Genomic DNA, 16,939 nt, shown 5'->3' with positions numbered 1-16,939 from the left:
GGAACACAATTGATTAATTTAGATTAGTGTTCATAGCGAGATTATGAGATTAGTAAAACAAATACCTCCAACCAGTGTTGAAACTGAAAGAATAAACTTAAATAAGCTTGAAGTAATTTTTTATGATGAACGTGGAAACATTTCCTCACTTTGTCTTTACAGTTTGTGAGAAACAGCAGGCAGACCTGGTCTTCCTGATCGATCAGTCTGGCAGTATCAGTGCAAACGACTACACCACCATGAAGCAGTTCACCACAGCGCTGGTGAGCAGCTTCAAACTCAGTGAAAACTTAGTGCGGGTAGGACTCGCCCAGTTCAGCAGCACTTTCCAGAACGAATTTTACCTCAACCAGTTTTATAGCGATCAAGCCGTGACCAAGCACATCTTAGACATGAAGCAGATTGGTGGCGGCACCAACATCGGACTGGCCCTGCATTCTATCATTGATCACTTTGATGCATCACGGGGAGGTCGAAGGTCTGCCAGGATCTCCCAGAACCTAGTGCTGATCACAGACGGCGAATCGCAGGACGATGTGGAGGAAGCAGCTGACCGTCTCAGGGCTCTGGGGATCGAGGTGTTTGCCATCGGTATCGGAGATGTCCACGACTTGGAGCTCCTGCAGATCACCGGCACCCCAGACAGGCTTTTTACTGTGCAGAGCTTCGGCAGCTTGGAAAAGATCAAACAAAAGGTGGTTGATACAATCTGCAAATCTAGACCCATCCAAGATCCCAGTGGTAAGTTGATTGGTGTGACCTTGCCTCTCCGTTGCTCCTTCTCTACCACCATGTTCTTTTGTATCTCTGGCGGTCAAAAGGAAAATAAAATAAAAAGTTTCCCTCTGCTTCAGCCTGCAGCATTGATATCGCCATGGGATTCGATATCTCTAGAGGAAGCCGAGCACCCGGCGAGATGCTTATCAGCGGCCACCCTAAGCTCCAGGCCTTCCTGCCAGACATCGTTCGCTACGTTTCATCGGTTCATGGTCTTTGCTGCGTCGGGCCGGATCCCGTTAAGACCAACATCGCCTTTCAAGTAGCGTCACTAGATGGACGCCCGCTCTACGACTTCAACTTCGAGGGCTACAGCTTAGAGGTTGTCAACAAAGTCATGACCTTGAATTTGTCAGAGCCTACTTACTTCAACAGCGCCTTGCTGAAGTCCTTCGAGAGGAAGTTCAGCGTCCAGTCCAAAGCTGGCGTGAAGGTGAGATTGGGACTCGTTTTGTGAAGGCAATGTAGATTTTGGTTGGACTGACCACTGAGAGAGATGAGCATTTAGAAAACAGATTTTTTATCAGATTCTGTGTCACCCAGTAAACTGTCTTCATAGCGGTTCACTTCTTGCAATCAGTTTTCTGCTGAAAAAGAACAAGACATCTTGAATCTGTAGCTCAGTCAGAGGGATGTTTCCGTGTGGAAAGTGTTAATTCAGATGGAATAAAAACAAAATGAGTCATAAACACACAATAAATCTTGATTGGGGGTTAGGATTAGGGACATTGTGACAACAATGGCTTTTAGGTACTCTGCACCCTTATCGTGAATAATGTTGCAGAAAGATTTAGAACTTAGAGAACTTACTGCTTTTAAATCTAACATGAGGGAAATAGATACAGGTTCCCAAAAATGTCAATGTCTTTTTTTAAACAAACCTGGTTACATCACAGTCTCTTAAACGTTTAGTTTCTTTTAACTTGTCTCATTGTGTTTGTACCCAACCAAAGCATGCATAATTTATATATCACATATGATGGTCTTGTTCAAATTCCATCATTGTACACTTTTAGTCCTAACAACCTTAACATTTTAATAATGCAGTTAAGTAATTTGTTTTAAATACTGCCTGCTTTCACCAGGTTCTAATGACCATGGTGAAGATGGATGATCGGTTATACTTTATCCAGTCTGACATGTGCCCAATCAGGTGCTGGTGATCTTCTCAGATGGACTCGATGAGGACGTGATGAAACTGGAGCAAGAATCAGAGCTGCTGCGACAGTCTGGTAAACCCCGGGAGATCCAACATGACCACAACTTGCATTCCTTGTTTTTAACTTACGTAGCTTACGTAACTCCATTATGTCTGTGACTATATCTTCTTCCATGTGTATCTACTTCCCCTCTCACTTCCCATCGTCTAGGTAAGTCAGTAAAGCTGTGCTTCTGTTCACTGTGTGCAGGGGTCAGCGCTCTGCTGACGGTGGCCCTGGATGGGGCCCGAGACCCCGCCCAGCTGCAGATGGTGGAGTTCGGGCGAGGATTCGGCTACAAGCTTCCTCTCAGCATTGGCATGATGAGCGTCGGCAGCTCCGTCCTCAAGCAGATTGTGAGTAGTTTGTGTCCCTTTGTTCACTAAAGAGACAAAATTCTACCAGAGGGTTACATTACATTACATTACATGTCATTTAGCGGACGCTTTTATCCAAAGCGACGTACAATAAGTGCATTCAACCATAGGGTACAAACTCAGGAGAACAAGAAACAAGAAAGTGCAATTTCCTCAAATAAGCCAATTTACAATTTGCTATAGATGAGTGACGTTACAAGTACAATTTAAGTGCTACAATTTGTTAGTCTTTGGTCGAGATAGGGTTAGTGTTATTATGAATTAAAATGAATGACATTCATATGTAACAAGAATATGCTGATTGATTATTTATATTTCTGTGAGTTTCTCTTTGTAGCCATTTATATCTTTGTGTCACGTTGTTTGTCTCTTTCTGTGTCTCTTTTTTGTGGTTTCATGTCTCTTTGTAGTCTGTGTTTGCCTCTTAGTGGCTGTTGCAAGTCTCTTTGTGGTCTTTGTGTATCTCGTTGTAATTTGTGTGTCTGGCGCAGGGGTAGAAAGGCTGCACCGGGAACCGCAAGGTTGGTGGTTCGAGCCCCAGCTGCTCCATGTCCCATGTTGAAGTGTCTCTGAGCAAGACACTGGCCCCTAATTGCTCCCTGGGTGACAATGTAAAAAAAAGCCATGGGTTAAAAATGCAGTGTAAGTCGCTTTGGATAAAAGCGTCAGCTAAATGACCTGTAAAGTAATGTAAACCTTGACCTAATTTCATTGTCATCCACAGCATGCATGACGTAACGTAGTGATAAACAAGTCAGGATACACGTTAATGTGTTTGGCTTTGGTGTTTTTTTAACTGCAATCATAATCTGGGAGGAAATAAGTACCCTCTAAACATAGTTGAGATATGAGTTGGAGACGGGTTTGCCCTCTGACCCTTTAAGAAACCGACAATCCGGGCCCCTACCGATCTTCAGCCTTAAGGCCCGTCTAGAAGCCCATCTGTGGCCTGAACCTTGGTGATGATTTGTTCTTCTCCTGAAGAGCAGATTTTCTGAACGTCTTCTTGTTGTGACGCGTCTGTTTACAGAAATGAAGACGAAAGAAAGCTTCCCTGCTGAAGAACATATGTTAATGCTCAACATATTAAAAAACAGTCAACCTTCTCAATTCTCCTATTTAAAGACTGTATTTAAAAACCTTCAGCAGGTAGACGTGCTTACATTTCTATTACCATAATTCAGTATTCATGTATTTACAATAAATAAAAACAAGACTTAAAGCTTTTGTCTTCATCAAGGCTATTGTTTGACATTAAAACCTGTTTTGAAAGGAAAATGTTTTCTTTCAGGTTTGAAGAAGGGAAATTCAGTTAGTGAGAGAACGGACTCAGCTGTATCTGATAATATTCACTTTAAAGTTTGGTTTCATTAAAACGCTGCATCCAACGCCATGCACCACCCGCCATGTCCAATTCACACTTTGCCAATAAATGTTCCTGATTCCTGATCTGTGTCTCTGCAGGACACCGTGTCGGAGAGAGAGTGCTGCAATGTCATGTGTAAATGTTCGGGACATGAAGGCATCCGAGGCTCTCGTGGCCCCCCGGGGTCAAAGGTTAATTTAATTAATTTATTATTATTCGATTCTTATTTATTTTTATTTTATTACACATGATATATATGTATATATTAGGGCTGTCAATAGATTAAAAAAATGTAATTAATCTCGATCAATGGCGATTAATGTTGTTGTTGTGACAATGTTGTTATAATGAAAGTTTATTTTTCTTCTATAGACTACATCTTAAAAGTAATGAGTAATCACTTAAGATTTGTTTAATTGTTATTTCAAACACAAAACTACAAACATTTGATCATCTTGGAGGCAGAATTCCACCTGGTGGAACATGTTGAAATAGCGACTCTTCCAGCTAGCTTAGCCTAGCAGCTAGCTTAACATGGCGGTGATTAAGTGGTCCGTTTGACTCTCACTCCCCTTCTATTTGACACGTGGAGTCATTCCTCTGCACAGTTCTCTGCTGTGTGCCTCTGCTTTACTTCCAATGCAAAAAGCTTCTCCATCTTTATGTGACTGACTGCAGGCCGTTTCGTTTCCGCGGTCAAACCCCACGGTCTTAGACCGTATATGTATATATATATATATATATATATATTGTTTATATACTGTACCCTATATACTGTATCTTATATATATATGTATAAATACGTATTTATTATTATTATCATTCATATTTTTTTTCACTTATTTTATTCTATTTCTATTTATTTTCATATTCTATTCTATTCTGGTGAATCAACCTCATCAATGAGTCAAATGATCTCCATCCTGGTCCCTCATTGGATATCTGATGGAGCTGCTGGTCTTCAGGTGGACAGTCGAGTTGGTTCTGCTGTCTTCTGAGTTTCTGCAGTAGTCTTCGATGAAGCAGAGACGCGTCCTCCTGATACTGCTGTCTCTCTGTCCTCTGCCAGGGTTTGTCTGGACAGAAAGGTTTCCCCGGGTTCCCAGGAGATGAAGGAGTCGCTGTAAGTGTTTCTTCTTCACTCTCATTCACTGTGAACTTCATCTTCATCTGTTGAAGGCTGCAGTTCACTGGAGATCCTGAGGAGTTCTTTAGGTCTAGTAGGTCCTCTGAATTCAATTAGTCCAGGAAGTGGACTAGCAGCTGAACTCCTTCAGAACAAAATGTCCTTTTATTCACTACATCTCCTCCCCCCTCCCTCCGCACCCCCTTCTCCTCTCCCTGCTCTACATCTGCCTTTTTCTTAACCTCCTCCTCTTCCTCTTCTTCCACTTTCTCCTCCTCACCGGTTGTGTGTGTTGCAGGGGGAGCGTGGTCGTCCTGGACCGTCTGGACTTCAGGGGGTTCAGGGTTGTTCTGGTCTGAGAGGATCAAAGGTATGTCGCCCCTCCCTGTGATGATGATGATGATGATGATGATGATGATGATGATGAATGATGTCTATCTCTACAGGGCTACCGAGGTCTCCGTGGTAACAGGGTAAGTGACCCGGGTGAGTTTACATGATGTCAAGTGATGAGATGTTCAATCTGCTGGTAGTTGACTTGTTTCTGTGGTTACAGGGAGAACAAGGAGAAGATGGGCTGGACGGAGTCCACGGAGAACAGGTGATCGATGAAGAGCAGCTGATGAAGTTGATCATTATATTATATGAATATATTAGAGTTCATAATTATATTATTGTATTAACTTATATATTAATATTATATTACCATATGGTATTATATTACATTTAACAATACGGAATTATGTTATATTATAATACGGGTAGATGAAATCCAGCGTTCTGATTGGTTGAGAGTGAGTCACGAGGGGCACATTACTGCACGATAATGTAAAGCACCTGTTCACATTGACCCGAGTGTTCCGTATCACTGCGCACCCAAAGTAACAGGTTAGATTTTGCGCGACCGTTAGTGGACATTTTAGCTTTTGGCTCGATGGCGATCGCCGAGAAAAACCCACAAATTATCATTTTGGGGCAATGCGAGCTTTCGCAACGGGACGATTAAGGTGGACGTCATGAGCGATGTGGATGAATGAGATGCTGCAAGACACAATGCTGTTTACGTGCACGTACAGGGACTATTTTTTCTCTAACCTATTGAAATGCGATACACAACGTTTGGTGGCTGATACTATTTTGTGCTGAAAGGCAGCTATTTACTTACTATTTATGATTTTGCTGGTAACCGTAATATAAAAGCAATAAGGTACCTGAGGCAGCACTTTATCTCCAATGATGTAACCACGCCCCCGAACTGTTACACTATTGGACGATAAAGTACAGCCTCTCGTACCTTATTGCTTTATTATACAATAATATTATTTGAGTATAATATAATATTGCATTACATTACATTTCTACCATATTCCATTTTCATATACCATATTCCATATTCCATTTTCATATATTATTTATTTATTTATATTTTATTATAAGATATTATCCAAAATCAAATAAATATCTGGCTTTAAAGCTGAACTTTAGAATGACAACAGGTGAGCGCTGTGTACAAGGAACCAGCTGAGCGCGGGAATCTCCGGTCCTGAGCTGGTTCTGGTTCTGTGTCTGCAGGGACGGACGGGACAGGATGGAGGTCGAGGACCGAGAGGAGACTCAGGAAATCCAGTAAAACAACATCTTTTTCTCGTTTTCTTCTCCTGGTTATCAAATCAGAGAACTCAGATGAATGGCACCCATTGACCTCTGACCGCTGGAGTGACAGGTTGCCCTTTAATCCTTCAGGGTATTCCGGGAATCAGAGGGGAGGCGGGGATCAAAGGACAACAAGGACTCAGAGGAGATCCGGTGAGTTTTTCTCTCTTTGCCATTAAATACGTTCAATGTCACGTCCGACTGTTAGCTTAGCCTATCCTAGCTTAGCCTAGCTAAGCAGGGAGCAGGTGAGTCCATAGATATATATAAAGGCTAGATGTCTTATGGTAGAGTCTAGAACAAACCAATTTGGTTTGTTATAAAAGTCACAGATGCAGTTATGACACTGCATACTTATGTAATGTTAATAATGTTATATTTAATATTATTTTCATATGGTTATAATTATAATTATTCAAGTAAGTGTCTTAAATACACGTCTGTACATTTGGTGGGGATTTCAACATTCAGCATTTATTGATGTATATTTGTAAAGGTAAATCTTGTACATATTTTTAGAACATTAAACTATTTTTTTAATGTATATATATTATAACTACATCTCGGATGTTTATAACCAACCAAACCGTTTAAAAATCGGAAAAAAAGCAAGATGTAGCAAGATGGCCGCCATGTGCGGACGTTCGACTCCGTTGGCCGGCAACGCGGACGAAACATCTAGCCTTCATATATATATATATATAGTGACATTGAGGGACTCAGTCATATATATATATATATATATATATATATATATATATATATATATATGACTGAGTCCCTCAATGTCACTAGAACCTAGAACCCTCAGAACCAAATGACGCAGGCCGAGACATTACGGGAAAGAATAAGGAGAGGACATTCTGCCGCCTGTGCATCGCTTTGACTCGTCTCCAGCAAAACGTTGTGGTGATTTGTTTCTGCTGATGAGACACAAACACAGCTGCAGAAAGTCAACAGTGAAGATCTCTGTGTTGGTCTTCAGGGCGCACCAGGTGCAGACAACACCAGACCAGGAGCCAAAGGAGAACCGGGGAACCCTGGATTACCGGTAGGAATCTGTCCAGTGTGTGTGTGTGTGTGTGTGTGTGTGTGTGTGTGTGTAAAGACATTAATAAATAATTAATTGAGTCTGTTCTCAGGGATCTTCTGGACAGGACGGACGGCCAGGGGAGAGTGGAGTGGTCGGGATCCAGGTGACCCTTATAACCCCATATTAACATTATTATCATAGACATTATTATTACCGTCGTTATAGTTCTAATCATTATTATTATATAACTCTGGCCCAACTTCAAATGGCCCTGCACCCCAAAGGACGCAAGGGACAAGTTTTTTTTAGATTCCGTTGTTTGGTGGGTTCGTCGGGTTGGAAAACCTTCAAAACACAAAAAGGGAAATACATCATTTCAACTTAACAAATAATCATCACAATAAGAAACAACAAAACAAAAGTTACTGTACCGGTGGCGTCTTTGGATTTACCGTGAGTAGTTTTTTTGCTTCTCTCTCTGCTGAGATGTTTGCTGAGACCTGCCATTCACAGGTGTACCTCTACTGGCCTGCTGATGGTGCATTCTGGGACTTGCTGTTTCTTTTGGTGCAAAGTTAGCTGATGTAAAAAGCTTGAAATGTTCTTTTTTACTTCAACATTCACAGTTACTAAAGAAATTGTCATTATTATTAATATCATGACATAATTACTATTATTAACATTATGATTATTCTAATTAGTAACCTATAATAAGTAATAATAATATCAATACAATATTAACATTATTAATATTATTAGTATTGTCATTATTCTTATTATTTGCATCATTGTTGTCATTATTACACTACATTATAACTTTATTGTTGTTATTTAGAATACTATTATTATTAATAGTATATATGATAATAGCACTATTATTAGTACTATTGTCATAAATGTAGATATTGATGAATTGATAATGAATATATGATTTTTTGTGTTCAGGGTCCAAATGGAAGAAGAGGAGCGATTGGTGAGAAGGTACGAGATGATGAAGAGGAGGAGCTCTACTCAGTGCTGCTCTCACACAAACACACACACATCCTGTTTACATTGTGCGCATGTGTGTGTGGTTCTCCTCCTGCAGGGGATTCCTGGAGGACCAGGAACCTTTGGAGTCCCGGGAACCTCCGGTGCTTCAGGTCCTCAGGTGGGTGATGACATCATGAAATCAGTTATGCTGGCAGTCAAGCCCCCCATCAGAGGTCTAAACAGTTGTGTGTGGTCTCTGCAGGGTCCCAGAGGGGTCAGAGGTCAACCTGGACCGAGAGGGGTCACTGGACTTCCTGGTCCCCAGGTGAGATCACAATAGGTGTTCCCTCAACAAATGACAAGAAATTAACTTCTGATTAATAAAAATAATCATTATTTTAGAAGTCATCAAAGAGTCTGAGAACAATTCAAAATAATATGTTAATGAATGAATTGGTGCCGGGCAACAAGTCATTTTCTGTGATTAATAGCATTGTAATGCACAACAATGAATTCAAAAGGAGTGTACTTTTATTAGGTATTAATATATAATCACCTTTCAGAGGGTGTAGATGTTGTACTTCAGTCTGCGGAAGTACAATATCTCGTAGTACTTCAGGCACGTACTATAATAAATATATAAATAATAAATATATTAATTTCACTATAATTAATATCACACAACATAGTTACATTTACAACTGACATCTGATCTGGTCTGGTCACCTGATCATTTTTGCTCAGAGCCCCCCCCCTGTTTTAGCATGTTTATCTTGGTCCATGACTTGTATGTGTGTCAATTGTCCTGTTTTGATGATTTTACACCTGTGTCGAGTGAGAATCTTTCTAACATAATCATTGGGTGAGGTGTGTGGTGATGCATTCAGGGACCCTGAGTGTTGTTTTCTGTGCAGGGAGGACCAGGAGCATCTGGAGCGCCGGGGTCAGTCGGACGACAAGGAGCCAACGGACAGAAGGTTTGTGACTTGATGACTTTCTTAACATCACGGATCAGATTAAGTTAGATCAGATAACATTGGATTAGAGTTTAGAATAGACAGGGTACGTACACATTTTGACCAATTTCCATGACCAAAAATGTAGTATTTAAACTTACAATGAGAATACCAAAGCAGACAGTGTTTCCCCTACCATTCAATTGTTTACAATTATCCCCTATGGGTGAGTATCGTTTGGGGTTTTCCTGATACCAGTGCTAAAACAATGCTTTTATTTACCGGTGCCTAGACAGTGCCTTCTTTGTTTAACTTCAAATGATGGACAATACATGAAGTGTTAACAGTTTACAGTATATGTACAGAGTCTGTGTCTCTGATGGGGGGGTTTCTGTAGTAGCGTCGCGCTTCCTGCAGCACGGCTCGTTAATGCCGCTCTCCCATGTTTGAAATATCTGATGTTCTGCCTCCACATTACTTACAGTCTGCTCGTCCTGGGTCTTTGTTTGTCGTAACTCATGACATGCACTTTTCCATATGTAACCATTCACGGTTAAATCTACACTTCCCTGCACAGTGGATGATACGGTTTTTATGGCCACCAAACTTTTCAGTTAAGGTGTGTTCACACAACCATGGTGCGAACTATTCGCGCTGGGTGTGTGAGAGCGTCCTGCTCATATTTTGAATGTCTCTCTTTAAAACAATATCAATTATTTCAAATGTATCTGAAATGTTAATGAATTGTTAATTATTATTAATTAATTAATAATTAATTTCCATGACTTTTCCAAAACTTTGGGGATTTTATTTTTTCCATGACTTTTCTTGGCCTGGAAATGACCATTTTAAAATTTCATGATTTTTCCAGGTTTTCCATGAGCGTACGAATCCTGAGTAGAGTAGAATAAAATAGATCAGATTGTTGGATTGATCTATTTTAGTTACCAGTTGGGAATCTTGTCTCCTGGATACAATGATAGTCATCAGTAGACGTCATGTGGTTCTATTCAGCGTCTTCTGATGACAAACTCTTGTTGTTGTTGTTGTTGTCCACATCATTGTTGATGGTGTTTGTAGATATCATTTTTGTTGTTGATGTCATTGTTGTTGAAGATGTCATTGTTGATGATGATGATGATATCATTGTTGATGATGCTGAAGGGCCAGCCAGGAGACCCAGGTGATACAGGTGCTCCAGGCTCCCAGGGATCCAGAGGAATGCCGGTGAGCAACTAAAATACACAGGGGCAAAATTGCCCCAAAGAAATATAATTTTGGCCCTGTGGGTGGGTTGCCGGCCCTCCACTTTGCGTCGGGCCTAACAACTCCCCCGAACTGTTACATTTTAGGACAAGTACAGCCTCTCGTACCTTATTGCTTATTGCTATTCCTTTTTCTCCCCATCAAATGCTTTTTCCTTGGGGAGTCTTTCCTGTGTCAATGTGAGGGTTTTGGGACAGAGGATGTCACATGTGTACAGACTGTAAAGACCCCTGAGGCAAATTGGCAATTTTGGGCTATAGAAAATAAAATTAATTGAATTGAATATTTCGAGGGCTACAAGCCCACCAGTATCGTGTATGGTAAAATGTATAGGCTCATTTGAAGTGCCTCATCACTCTAATCCATCACATTATACTTCTTTAAATGTGCCTGTTGCCAGGAAGCTTAATGGAATCCTTTGAATCAAATGAAAAAAAATATCTCACAATTATCTCAATTTGTTCAGAATAAGTAGATTTGGAAAAATCTATCCATCTTAAATCAGCCTACGCTGGACCAGTTTCAAGTTTTTAGATGTGTTTCTATGCTGATTTTGCCAAACTTGCGTTGTGGAACCGAAAAGCTTGATTTATGTAATCTTATCCTAAAAATTATCTTGCTGAGTTAGCCACGTACGAGGAATGGGACCGTGGTGTTTAATCACCTGAACATACCTGTCTGGATTGTGTTTGTGAACACGATGTAAAGTGTGACCTCCTCCCTCTCAGGGTCAGGACGGTAAAGACGGTTACGGCCCTGCAGGACCTAAAGGAGTGAAGGTAAGAACCTAAAGGAGTGAAGGTAGGGACCAACATGATGGAAGGTAGGGACCTAATGGAGTGAAATACCTAAGTGATGGAAGGTAGGAGTGAAAGTAAATGAGTGAAAGTAGGGACCTAATGGAGTGAAAGACCTAAGTGATGGAAGGTAGGGACCTAATGAAGTGAAGGTAGGGACCTAATGGAGTGAAATACCTAAGTGATGGAAGGTAGGGACCTAATGAAGTGAAGGTAGGGACCTAATGGAGTGAAATACCTAAGTGATGGAAGGTAGGAGTGAAAGTAAATGAGTGAAGGTAGGGACCTAATGGAGTGAAGGTAGGGACCTAATGGAGTGGAATACCTAAGTGATGGAAGGTAGGGACCTAATGAAGTGAAGGTAGGGACCTAATGGAGTGAAATACCTAAGTGATGGAAGGTAGGGACCTAATGAAGTGAAGGTAGGGACCTAATGGAGTGAAATACCTAAGTGATGGAAGGTAGGAGTGAAAGTAAATGAGTGAAGGTAGGGACCTAATGGAGTGAAAGACCTAAGTGATGGAAGGTAGGGACCTAATGAAGTGAAGGTAGGGACCTAATGGAGTGAAAGACCTAAGTGATGGAAGGTAGGGACCTAAATGAGTGAAAGTAGGGACCTAATGGAGTGAAAAACCTAAATAGAGTAAGGAAGGGACCTAAATGAGGGACGGTAGAGGCCTAAGGCATTCAAGGTAGGGACCTAAAGGAGTGAAGCGTCTGATGAAATAAACTCACACCTAGTCCAAGTTAATCATCTTCTTGTTACAGGGAGATGCTGGTTTCCCAGGTTACGCCGGTCTGCTGGTGAGTAGATATTTAACACAATTACATCAATTTCAACTGCCACATCACGCTAGTGCGTCATGTGACTCAAAGAACTTTTATTCATTTCAAAAGCAAACCGTCCGTCAATCAGTGTCTGGAGGGAAAAACCCTGAGAGCTTGAATCTTACAATGACTGTAAGTTGTAACGAGGTGTTTGTGTTCAGGGTGAGGACGGCCTTCATGGACCTAAAGGACATCCGGGACGTAAAGGGAACCGAGGACGAGGCGTGAGTTTTTGACCTTTATTTCCCTGCTGTGAGTGATTCCTTCATTCAGCTGCGGTAAACTGCGTCACGTTCCAGTTTTCACTTTGTCTGTGTTTTATTCAGGATCAGGAATTAGGAATCAGGAAACATTTATTACCAAAATATGCCAAACATACAAGGAATTTGTCTTTGCGGTTGGTGCGCGACAGTAGACAGCGTGACCATAGACAAGACAGCAGTGCACAAGTAATAAAATAAAGTAAAATGAAATGCTAATGCAATGAGTTAGTAGAATAACTTCTCGTTCACTGCTCCTAACTTCCTGTAGTGGGTGCTGCTGAAAACACAGAGGACAGGTGTCCTCTACCCTAACCCTGACAGATCACTGTAATATCAAATTGTCTTTGGCTAACAACTAGCAGCCGACATTTAATGAAAAAATACACACAGCTGGCTGCATCACTGCCGCCACAATCTAACAGGTACCCAAACTGTGGGTTTGATCTCTGCAGGGAAACTCAGGCAGGCTGGGAGAATCAGGCATGTCTGGAGAACCAGGATATCCAGGTCACAGGGTGAGTTATCATCGTCATCATCACCGTCAGCATGAAAACAAGACACTTCATTCTTTTTTACTAAGAATAATGATTGTAAGATTCAATTATCATAAAAGTGAAAAGATGCAATACCACCCAAAGAAGGATATCTTTGTGTGACACATACCACCTTAAGACCTGAAACATTTGTAATATTCTGTAATATTCACCGACCGTTTGAAGAGACATTAAATGTCTTCTCTTCTGCTCTTTCAGGGTCCCAGGGGTCTTCCTGGAGAAAGAAACATGACTGTAAGTCCACCTGAAAAACTCACTTCAGCTGCCAACGTTACGTGACATGAATCATTTTGCTGTGCTGTCTTTTCTGGATGTCTTCTGTGTTTTCTCAGGAGTGTCAGCTGATTACCTTCATCAGAGACAACTGTGGTGAGTCAACAAAGATGAGCAGGAAACATAATGCTCTGTTTTCATTGTTTGTATCATAAGTTATGTTTCGTTTTCCTCCCCAGCTTGTTCGCTCGGTACGTACCTCCACTCTAACTATCTCAGAAGGGGTCTGGTGAGTACAGAACAAATCTATATCATCACCACCCCTTCAGTCAGGGCAGGACAAAGGTTACAGAAGTTCTAAAAGCAGAGTTCCAGAGAAACTCTATGTGAGACCAATGGGTTCAGGGGACAAAACCATCAGGGAGGTTCATGGAACGAAACCACTACAATAAAACCACAAATTTTTTCTAACCAACATTGCCGAACTCTCCGTTGGTGTTCAGGTCAGCTAGAGTGCCCTGCCTACCCCACCGAACTGGTCCTGGGTCTGGACATGTCGGAAGACGTGACCCCGGCAGCCTTCGAGAGGCAGCGCTCCGTCCTTTTGTTCTTGCTGAAGGACATTGCCGTTTCCGAGAGCAACTGTCCGACGGGCGCTCGCGTGGCTGTGGTAGGTTACAGCAGCTACACCAAGTACCTGATCCGCTTCCATGATTATCGTAGCAAGACCCAGCTGATTGAGTCGGTGAAGAACATTGCCTTGGAGAGGACATCCAACAGGCGCCAGCTCGGTGCCGCAATGCGTTTTGTGGGTCGGAATGTCTTCAAGCGTGTCCGAGCGGGAATGATGATGAGGAAGGTGGCCGTCTTCCTCTCTAACGGGCCGTCGCAGGATGTCGAAGACATTGTCACCGCTGTAATGGAGTACCAGGCCCTCGGCATCGTGCCGGCAGTCATCTCTTTGAGGAACGCTCCCACTGTTGGTCGAGCCATGGAGGTAGGTTTGGATCAAACTACAGTATTAAAGTCACGTCTCTTTCTTTTATCACAAAAATCCAGAAAGATTTGTGAACTGATAAATGACCTGTGCGCCTCCTTAGGTCGACGACTCAGGACGCTCCATCTTCATTGTTCTGGGTAGAGATATGGTTGTTGACCTGAAGAAGGTCCAGAGCTGTGCCATCTGTTATGGTGAGCTGAGGATGAGTATCATAACCATTGGCTCATTTACTACTTATTGTCCTACAACTATCCAGATCTATAGTAAGATAACTAGGCTGCTTCTTTATGAGGGTTGTCGGTTCTTGTTTCTCTAGATCCCTGCCAGCGTCCGGACCAGTGCCCCTTCATCCAGGAACCAGTGCGGCCTCAGGAGGTTGACATGGACCTGGTCATGGTGGCGGACGGCTCCAGGGAGATGCAGGCTGACGAGTACCGCGGCGTCCAGCAGCTGCTGGGCTCTGTGTTGGAACAGCTGGTCGTAAGTCCTCAGCCCCGCAGGGCGGGCAACCAGGCCCGGGTGGCTGTGGTCCAACAGAGCGGCGCCCAGGACATCAAGGTAGCGTTTGGCTTCGGGACCTACCAGACCAGCGCGCTGATGAGGAACCACCTGATCCGAAACATGACGCAGCGGGGGGGTTCGTCAGCGCTTGGACGGACACTGGAGTTCACCTTGCAGGAGGTTCTCCTGAAGGCCGGACAGCCCCGGAGGAGGAGGGTGCTGCTGACTGTGGTCGGAACCAAGACATCGGTAGGGGACCGAGCCAAGCTGCGCTACATTTCCCAGAAGGCCAAGTGTGAGGGGGTGGCGCTGTTCGTGGTTACGGTCGGGGGTCGCTACGACCGGACGCAGGTGGAGGAGCTGGCCAGTCCGCCTGTTCATCAGCACCTGATCCACATGGGCAGTCTGAAGGCTGAGGAGCAGGGCTACGCCCAGCGCTTCTTCAGAGTCTTCCTCTCCGCCCTCAACAGTAAGACCACACGTCCAATCAAATCAGCTTGTATAAAGGAATACCAAATATCATAAAGCTTCTTTCATTCATATTGGTACTTCACTCCCTTCAGAATGAAACTGTTTATAACAGGTTTTGTGTTATTTTGACATTACTGCCAATCACATTAATGTTTGGATGTTTATTTCAGAGGGAATGAACACATATCCTCCTCCGTCTTCAAAGTGGACATGTGAGCAGCTCACAACACCAAATGGGGAACAAATATTAATTAACAGGTAACATAAGGCCATGATTCTATATATTTCTGTACTGTGTGTATTTGTCGTGTTTATTGTGGGTCGTCGTGGTGCAGGCGTTAGAGAAGGTGTGCTGGGAAGCACAAGGTTGGTGGTTCGATTCCAGGCTGCCCCATGTTCCATGTCGAAGTGTCCCTGAGCAAGACACCTAACCCCTAATTGCTCCCCGGGCAAAAATGTGAAAAAGCCATGAGTTTAAAGTGTGATGTAAGTCGCTTTGGATAAAAGCGTCTGCTCAATGACCTGTAATGTAATGAGATGAGATGAGAATGTTTAGTTTCATTTGTAACAGAAGGATCAAACGCTGCAGTCTTCTCTGAGGACACAAGGACAGCACAGGCTGTAATTAATAAAACTAATGCTCGCTAAAACGCTGTATGCAGTCAGGCGACGGCATTGGTGAACGAGGAAGCGCTCTGGGACAACCAGAGGTTCCAAGAGCAGATGGGAGGACGAACTCAGACGAGCCAGCTGGACGTCATGGACGGTTGGACCAGAGGAGACAGACTTGTCTCCCTGTCCCACGGTAGTCAACATACCCAACCACACACAGTCGCCTTCTATAAACAACGATCCTCTACTCTCTTGCTCAGCCAAACACAGACGTGCTGTGATAAAACAACCAGAGGTCCTTTGGTTCAAAAAAGGTTCATTTATCAGTCATGCAAAAAAACATGCAACCATTTTCAATTTGGATCTTTCCCAAACATTTTGTGTGACAATCATCGATAGGTAGAGGATTCTGGGTGGTTTATTTATAAAATCCTTCATGACGTCACATCCCCACTGTCTTTTTATTGAGCATCCGAACTAACGACAAGACATAAAAAAGTCCAACTACATAGCTCATGTGGAACTATGGCTGATGACACTTTATGACACACTATAATATACATTTTTATGTCATTTACAACATAATATACCATGACTTTTCCTTTTGCTTATTTCTCGCCATTTTACGACTTTTTTTACGAATCAGTTTTAAGGAAATTGCTGTAGTATGAATATAAATTACATTTTTAACAACATTTCGAAAATTCCTACCATGTATTTACCCCCACGGGCATACTTTTTATTTCTAGCTGTACAGCCTGTTGATCACATCACTTGTTTCATTGTGGTGGTGCCTGGTCTTTGCTCTATTTTAACACTTTCTTCCTGTCATATTAAACACTGACATGTGGTACGTTTGTCTGCATGAGCTTTCCTGAAGCAACATGTCGAACTTAACAGCATTCAGATGAAAGGATCACAATGAGGAGCCTTAGCAGATTGTCCCTGTAGTAAATGTGTGTGTTCTGCTTTCAG

At 42.5% G+C, this 16,939-nt stretch overlaps 1 protein-coding gene across 4 annotated transcripts in view; it reads left to right on the top strand.

The window, feature by feature from the left end:
* col6a4a (collagen, type VI, alpha 4a) overlaps window positions 1-16,939 on the top strand; it is a 35,278-nt gene that overhangs the window by 16,896 nt on the left and 1,443 nt on the right. For all 4 annotated transcript variants that reach the window (XM_040164968.2, XM_040164967.2, XM_040164966.2 and 1 more), the window contains 30 exons: window positions 163-741; window positions 855-1,210; window positions 1,931-2,009; window positions 2,187-2,332; window positions 3,818-3,910; window positions 4,789-4,842; window positions 5,144-5,215; window positions 5,292-5,318; window positions 5,402-5,446; window positions 6,418-6,471; window positions 6,589-6,651; window positions 7,484-7,549; window positions 7,641-7,694; window positions 8,477-8,512; window positions 8,619-8,681; window positions 8,766-8,828; window positions 9,418-9,480; window positions 10,624-10,686; window positions 11,454-11,504; window positions 12,291-12,326; window positions 12,512-12,574; window positions 13,066-13,128; window positions 13,366-13,401; window positions 13,500-13,536; window positions 13,620-13,631; window positions 13,884-14,377; window positions 14,481-14,571; window positions 14,697-15,350; window positions 15,523-15,610; window positions 16,015-16,157. In XM_040164968.2, coding sequence (XP_040020902.2) covers window positions 163-741; window positions 855-1,210; window positions 1,931-2,009; window positions 2,187-2,332; window positions 3,818-3,910; window positions 4,789-4,842; window positions 5,144-5,215; window positions 5,292-5,318; window positions 5,402-5,446; window positions 6,418-6,471; window positions 6,589-6,651; window positions 7,484-7,549; window positions 7,641-7,694; window positions 8,477-8,512; window positions 8,619-8,681; window positions 8,766-8,828; window positions 9,418-9,480; window positions 10,624-10,686; window positions 11,454-11,504; window positions 12,291-12,326; window positions 12,512-12,574; window positions 13,066-13,128; window positions 13,366-13,401; window positions 13,500-13,536; window positions 13,620-13,631; window positions 13,884-14,377; window positions 14,481-14,571; window positions 14,697-15,350; window positions 15,523-15,610; window positions 16,015-16,157 — 3,744 coding nt within the window. The remainder of the gene's footprint in view (window positions 1-162; window positions 742-854; window positions 1,211-1,930; window positions 2,010-2,186; window positions 2,333-3,817; window positions 3,911-4,788; window positions 4,843-5,143; window positions 5,216-5,291; window positions 5,319-5,401; window positions 5,447-6,417; window positions 6,472-6,588; window positions 6,652-7,483; window positions 7,550-7,640; window positions 7,695-8,476; window positions 8,513-8,618; window positions 8,682-8,765; window positions 8,829-9,417; window positions 9,481-10,623; window positions 10,687-11,453; window positions 11,505-12,290; window positions 12,327-12,511; window positions 12,575-13,065; window positions 13,129-13,365; window positions 13,402-13,499; window positions 13,537-13,619; window positions 13,632-13,883; window positions 14,378-14,480; window positions 14,572-14,696; window positions 15,351-15,522; window positions 15,611-16,014; window positions 16,158-16,939) is intronic.

Source organism: Gasterosteus aculeatus, chromosome 20 (assembly GCF_964276395.1).
Source record: "Gasterosteus aculeatus chromosome 20, fGasAcu3.hap1.1, whole genome shotgun sequence".
NCBI classification, from domain to species: domain Eukaryota; kingdom Metazoa; phylum Chordata; class Actinopteri; order Perciformes; family Gasterosteidae; genus Gasterosteus; species Gasterosteus aculeatus.
Note: the sequence above shows the minus strand (reverse complement) of the source record. Positions and strands in the feature narration are given on the sequence as shown.